The sequence below is a fragment of the Malurus melanocephalus genome, unplaced genomic scaffold, assembly GCF_030028575.1.
Source record: "Malurus melanocephalus ecotype Western Australia unplaced genomic scaffold, MMel_1.1 scaffold_83, whole genome shotgun sequence".
Lineage (NCBI taxonomy): Eukaryota > Metazoa > Chordata > Aves > Passeriformes > Maluridae > Malurus > Malurus melanocephalus.
Window position 1 is genome coordinate 701,714 of NW_026623315.1, and position 6,000 is coordinate 707,713.

Consider the following 6,000-nt stretch of genomic DNA (forward strand, 5'->3'; position numbering starts at 1 on the left):
GCTTTCTTTTGAGGAAAAAAAATGCCTAGTGTTGCCTCCTGCCAACCATCAATAGGTTTCTGACTGCATCTTAAAGAGTATATCCTGTTTTCCTTTTATATTAACAAACTGAAGGTTTGTAGATGTCTTTAAGCTTGTCTTTCTCCTGTTCTATCTGTGTAAGCTTGTGTGCTTTTTGCCTTGAAAACTGCTCCCATTATTGCTGTAGRCTCCCCWAAAGAGCTGGGGGTGCACACGTGCMCTYCATCAAAAAYAGAAGCAATGAAARCAAAGTAGGTGTTTTAAGGCTTCAGCATTCAGCAAACTGCATKTTWGTATTTCTTACTCTGATGTTTTTGYTTTTAAAGAYAGAGGATTTAATATGTRTATGTGAAAGATTTTAAAATGCTGATTTGCAAAGGAAATACTGTAGATACATTCCCCGTTTTAGAAGCCATAGACTAACTTTCCTGTAATGAAGTTAAATTATCTGAAGAACACATAACTATTAATTTACAGTTGGTTGTGTTATGTTGTTTGGTGGATTTTTTCAGTTCAGTATTTGCTCTCCTCTGGCTTTCCTCTAATTTCCCAGTGAGGTTGTGAAATCACCACTCTTCAGGAGAGTCAAAACACACCCTAAGAAGCAGGATTTGACTTAGGAGTTGAATAAACTTTGAAGTTGGCCCTGTTTTAAGTGGATGGAAAGTGGGGTCTTCTAGACCTGTTTTTAAGGACTCTGTGGTGAGTTGATTCTGGGTGCCCACTCATCACTCCCCTCCTCACCTGCATAGGGGAGAGAAAATAAAAGAYTCTTGGGTCAAGATAAGGGCAGGGAAAGCAATTACTTAGCAGTTACCATCATTGGCAAACCAGAGACAACTTGGGAAAATTAGTTCATTATTAACAATAAGGTTGGGGTAGGATAATGAGAAATAAAGCCAAATCTTAACACCTTCCCCTCACCCCTCTCTCCTTCCCCATCTCAACTCTGCTCCTAATTTTTTCCACCTCCTTCTTCTCCCCCAGCAACACAGGGAGACTGTGAATGGAGTTCGTGGTCAGTTCACCACCCTTTGTCTCTGTTCCTGCTTCCCCAGTGGAAGGACTCCTTCCCCTGCTCCAGTATGGGATCCCTCTCCCAGAGACAATTCTCCACAAACTTCTGCTGAGTGAGTCCTTCCCACAGATTGCAGTTCTTCATGAGCTGTTCTACCATGGGTCCCTTCTACAGGGTGCAATCCTTCAGGAGCAGACTGYTCCAGCATGGTTTCCCAGCAGGGTCATAAGTCCTGCCTGGAGCCTGTTCCAGAACAGGCTTCCCATGGGGTCACAGCCTCACAGAATCACAGAATATTCTGGGTTGGAATCATCATCAAGTTCAGCTGTTCAGTGAATGGCCCATATGGGGACCAAACCCACAGCCTTGGTGTTGTCAGGACCRTGTTCTAACCAGCATCACCCTGCTCTGTTGTGGCCCTCCAAGGGCTGCAGGTGGATTTCTGCTCTGCCTTGGGCTGCAGAGAGGCAGCCTTGCCTCACTGTGCTCTTCACCACGGGCTGCAGGGGAACCTCTGCTCCAGCTCCTGGGGCTCCTGCTGCCCCTCTTTATGCACTGACCTTGGTGTCTGCAGAGTTGTTTCTGTCACATGTTCTCACTTGTCTCTCCTGCTGCTGTTGTTGTGCTGTGCTTTCCCCCCTTCCTAAATACATTATCCCAAAGGTGCTGCTGCCATCATTGATGGCCTGGACCTTGGCCAGCAGTGGGTCCATCTTGGAGCTGGCTGGCATTGGCTCTGTCAGACACAGAAGCTTYCAGCAGCTTCTCACAGAAGCCAGTCCTTCAGCATGCTACTACCAAAACCTGGCAATCAGACTCCTCTGATCTAAATTAGAATTCTAATTTGGCTTTCTGAAGGATTAAAAAAAATACAAGATGTGTAGAAATGCAAGATCTATTTAGGGAGAAGGAGCCTAAAAATACCTATCCTGTTAACCAGAGCAAGAATTTTAAAACTCTGACCCCATGTCTTGTCAAGCTTTAAAGAAAAAGAAAAATCACTGTGAGAGTCAAGAACACTAGTTTAAGAGTGTTTGGAGTGTTTTGTTTTTTGCTGGGCATTTCCTGTGTACTGCAACAAGTAATTTCTGCATAACTCTCCTGTAACTGCATAACTTGATGCACAGTGTAACGTCTGTCTTCTTGCAAATATCTCAATGGGTGTGTTTTTAAGGAACGCTTCTAAAAACTGTTTATGACTTGCATTGTASTGCATTTGGATTTTGTGCTGGTTTTATCTGGGGAAGGAAGGGAAAGATGGCAGTGAAGTCTGAACAGGAAGTCACTGCTGTCTCATGGGGAGGATGTTCTAAGATGTGTGTTGTGTAGACCTGGCTAACAAGTCTGGGAAATGGTAGTGTTGAGACACTGTTTCAATAATCAGTGTGCAACTTGAAGTTTTACATTTCTACTGTGTTGTTTCCAGTGGATTCTTGCAATACTTACAACACTAATAGGAAACAGGTGTCTATAATTTCTTACTTTTATGTTTATTAGACTTGCATTAGGAATGTGATCTGACCTGTTAAGAAGTTTTTGGTTTAAAAATTTCTGATTTTGTGTTGGGTTTTGGCTTATCAGATATGGTTCAAGCTTACAGGAATTAGAGTGGACCACTGTGTACACAAATTCACTTTCATGTCTTCACCTTACAATAATAAAAAMGGATTAAGATTATTAAACAGCCTGTGAATTTTGCAACAACTGATGAGCTGGACTTGTTTTTTTTTCTTGTCTTTTCCCCCCACATTGTCAACATTAGTGGCTGTTGGGAAGCAATCCAGTGAGAATTTTGTTGTTTCRCAGCTGAAATAAGTGTAAAATTGATTGCTCTATCTTCAGGTGGTGAAGAATAAACAAACTCAAAGTAAGTTTTACTAAACGGATTCCTTTTTCCTCTCTATTCTCCTAAAGGCACATAACGCCAGAGAAGTTCTACGTGGAAGCCTGTGATGATGGAGCAGATGATGTGCTTGCTATTGATAGAGTCTCCACAGAAGTCACTCTTACGGGTAACTCTCTTCCCAATACAGTCTTCTCTGTCCTTTTTGTCTGTTTTGCTCTAGGAGTCCAAGAAGATCTTCAGAACCTTACTGAAATGATACTGACATTTTTTTAAAAAATTTTAGTTACCATTTAAAACAGTGCTTTGGATTGTGTTCTGTAGAGCTTTATTTCAAATGCCTTTTTGCTGTGRGATTGGTGCTGTGGGTGACCAGGGTGATACAGTGCTTGCCTGTTTTTTGGCAAGATGTCCATCACAAGAGGGGAAACGGACTCATCCAGCTTGTTGGGGTTGGTGCTAGTTCAAGATCAAACAGGGAAAGGATTGAACCCTGGGATTCTGCAGCCTTTCTAAATTGTCCCAGTGCTGGTTTTTGTATAAAACTGAAACCTGACTTTTCTTAAAGCCTCTAGAAATAGCAACAATAAAAAACCCTTACTGTAAATTTTGTTCTGTATTGCAAATCTGGCTTCAAATGTCAGTGTGAGYAGTCTTAAGCATGTTGATGTCTTGAAAATTTTAGTTGCATTTTTTAAGATTGTGACAAAGAACTTGGATTAAATAATAGTGAAATGAAGGCMGTGGGCAACTTCCCTTTTGATACTTCAGGAGTTTGGTTTACAGACAGAAATGCTGCAGTAATAGTAATGTAGAAGCAGTCATTCTCTTTTCTATTAGGCTTCRTGTATACTTCATGTAAGAGCAGTGTGCCTATCCCACTGATACTTTTGGTGTTGTAGTATTTTATTACACTTTCTTCAAAGCTGTAGAAATAATTATCCCAAGACTGTTAGTTTACATCTCTCTCACTGCTGGTGTTTTATCAGGTGAACCTGCAAGGTGTTTAAAGCAGAGGAAGATTCAAKGTTATCTTTCTCAGTTTTCTGAGTTCTGGGAAAATACCTTTTTCTGGGGGATATTTTGGGCTTCCTTAGATTTCTCTAATATCCTTTATGTTGTTTTAGAAATGTAGATAAATGAAACTTATACATGCTAAGATGTCTAATTTACGTTTGGATGCTTTCTGGATCTCTTGGTATGTTGTGTGGAATGCTGTGTCCCKTGCCACATCTACGCTGCTGTTGGTAGCTTTGCAAGGATAGCCTAGGTCTTCTGAGAAGGCTCAGAAAAAGCAAACAGACCTGGGAGGCACAGGCACTTGTGGTTTGGTTGTCCTTTATATCATGATAGCTTCAAAACAAAGCTTCTAGAAGCTGGCAGGACAATTCATTAAGAAATCTGTTTGCTCTACTGTCCTGTAAATGAGCTTGAATGACTACTTTGACTAAACATGAGAAATCGGTTAGAAATTGGATTAGCATTCCATATCCTCTTCCCAACCTCCATCAGGCATTGAAMTTCTGCTTCTTTGTTTCTTATACGTAACACTGTAGCAAAACTTGATTTGACCCTGAATGTTGGAGAAGCCTAGTTTTAACAGCATTCTAATGCAGTCATGAAAGAAGCAGTCTGAAATTCTGATGTTCTTTTCTTTTGCTTTTCAGTTAAAAAAGATGTTCCCCCTTCAGCTGTTACAAGGCCTATATTTGGTATTTTGGGAACAATCCGATTGGTGGCAGGTAAGAAGAAAAGAACTGTGCTCTTCAAAAATACTTCGACAAAAAAGATTGCTAAAGAAGCTTTAAAGGCTTAGCAAGAAATAGTTGCAATTATCTGAGGTTGCACTTGCATCAGTATGACAGGCTTTCCTTGTAGCTTCTAGAAGATGGAGGCATCCAAATCTACTTTATCATGAATGTTTGTGTAACTCTTAAACCAGGAGGTGCTCTAAAGATAGGGTTAACTGGCAGTTGTTTGAGTTTTAAGGAGTGCATTTCAAATGAGTGCAAAGAAACTCATCTACTTATTCTTTGTAAATGTTTTAATCTTAGCTACAGGATTTGATGCAACAGTCAAGTGTTGGGTTGTGAAGCTTGACTTTAAATCAATAATCATGATACACAAAATAGCTGAGAGTGACAGGGTAATAGACAAGTAGATGCAGCTGTTCAAGTAGTGACTGTGTTGCRACTGCCCTACAAATACGAAGAAAATCCAGTGTGGAAAAGGCAGACTGGAACAATTCTGAGTTTAGGGAGTTTTTGGGTAAAGTAAGAATAAGGTGACCAGTTTTTCTAAGTGTCTCTATGGTCAGATCTAAGCAGCCACTGCCATAAATAAACCTGATGCGTGAAGGGTAAGCTTTTGGAAAAGTAAGCATTGCTGCTCCAGCAGTCCTTTTTGTAGATGTTGGTGACTGAAGTAGTCAGAAAAGTGAGGTAATAAGCAGCACACATACTGAATAAAATCTCTATATGTACTAAGGATTAAAGATCACTCACTGCAGTATTCCCAACCGAGGCAAAGGATCATTGTGTTGGATGCAGTGACTTCTGACAGGATCTTAAAACTGCTCAACTTTCTATGCCCATATTCTAAAGAGTTCTGGTTCTTGCAGAGTAAGAGCAATGTAATGGATATGTGTGTCCTCAGGACTTGATGGGCACTGACTGTTTTGAAACTGAACTGCCCCAAAGGGGAATTTTCACCACTTACAGGCCTGGTAATGACTTCTGTTTATGTGACCGAATATTAAATAAAATAGAATATGTAAGACTCTTAAAAGCTTGGTATTTTTCATTCTACCCTCCACAGCTTTGCACTGAGTATTRGTATACAGCTGTCAAAGTAAAGATGTTATCAGTTAAAGTAAATGTTTAGCTAAGTGTTAGAARGAAGTTCACTGCTGTTAACTGTAAAACTGGCCTGTATGTAGCAATGCAGCATCATTAACAAAGGTAAATATTCTTTGCCTATTGCAGTATTAAAAGTAAACTTTTTCTTCAAAAGCAAGATGACTCGGAAGTATGATAGGCTTAGAAATAAAGGTGTGTTGTGTTTGCCAACAAGTGTAAAATAATTGCTCTGAGTGAATGGTCCACGATTATGGGGTGGG

General features: G+C 40.3%; 1 protein-coding gene across 1 annotated transcript in view; it reads left to right on the forward strand.

The window, feature by feature from the left end:
* SACM1L (SAC1 like phosphatidylinositide phosphatase) overlaps positions 1-6,000 on the forward strand; it is a 29,868-nt gene that overhangs the window by 6,088 nt on the left and 17,780 nt on the right. Inside the window, exons 2-3 of the mRNA XM_057367702.1 lie at positions 2,954-3,051; positions 4,550-4,624. Of these exons, the coding sequence (XP_057223685.1) occupies positions 2,954-3,051; positions 4,550-4,624 (173 nt within the window). The remainder of the gene's footprint in view (positions 1-2,953; positions 3,052-4,549; positions 4,625-6,000) is intronic.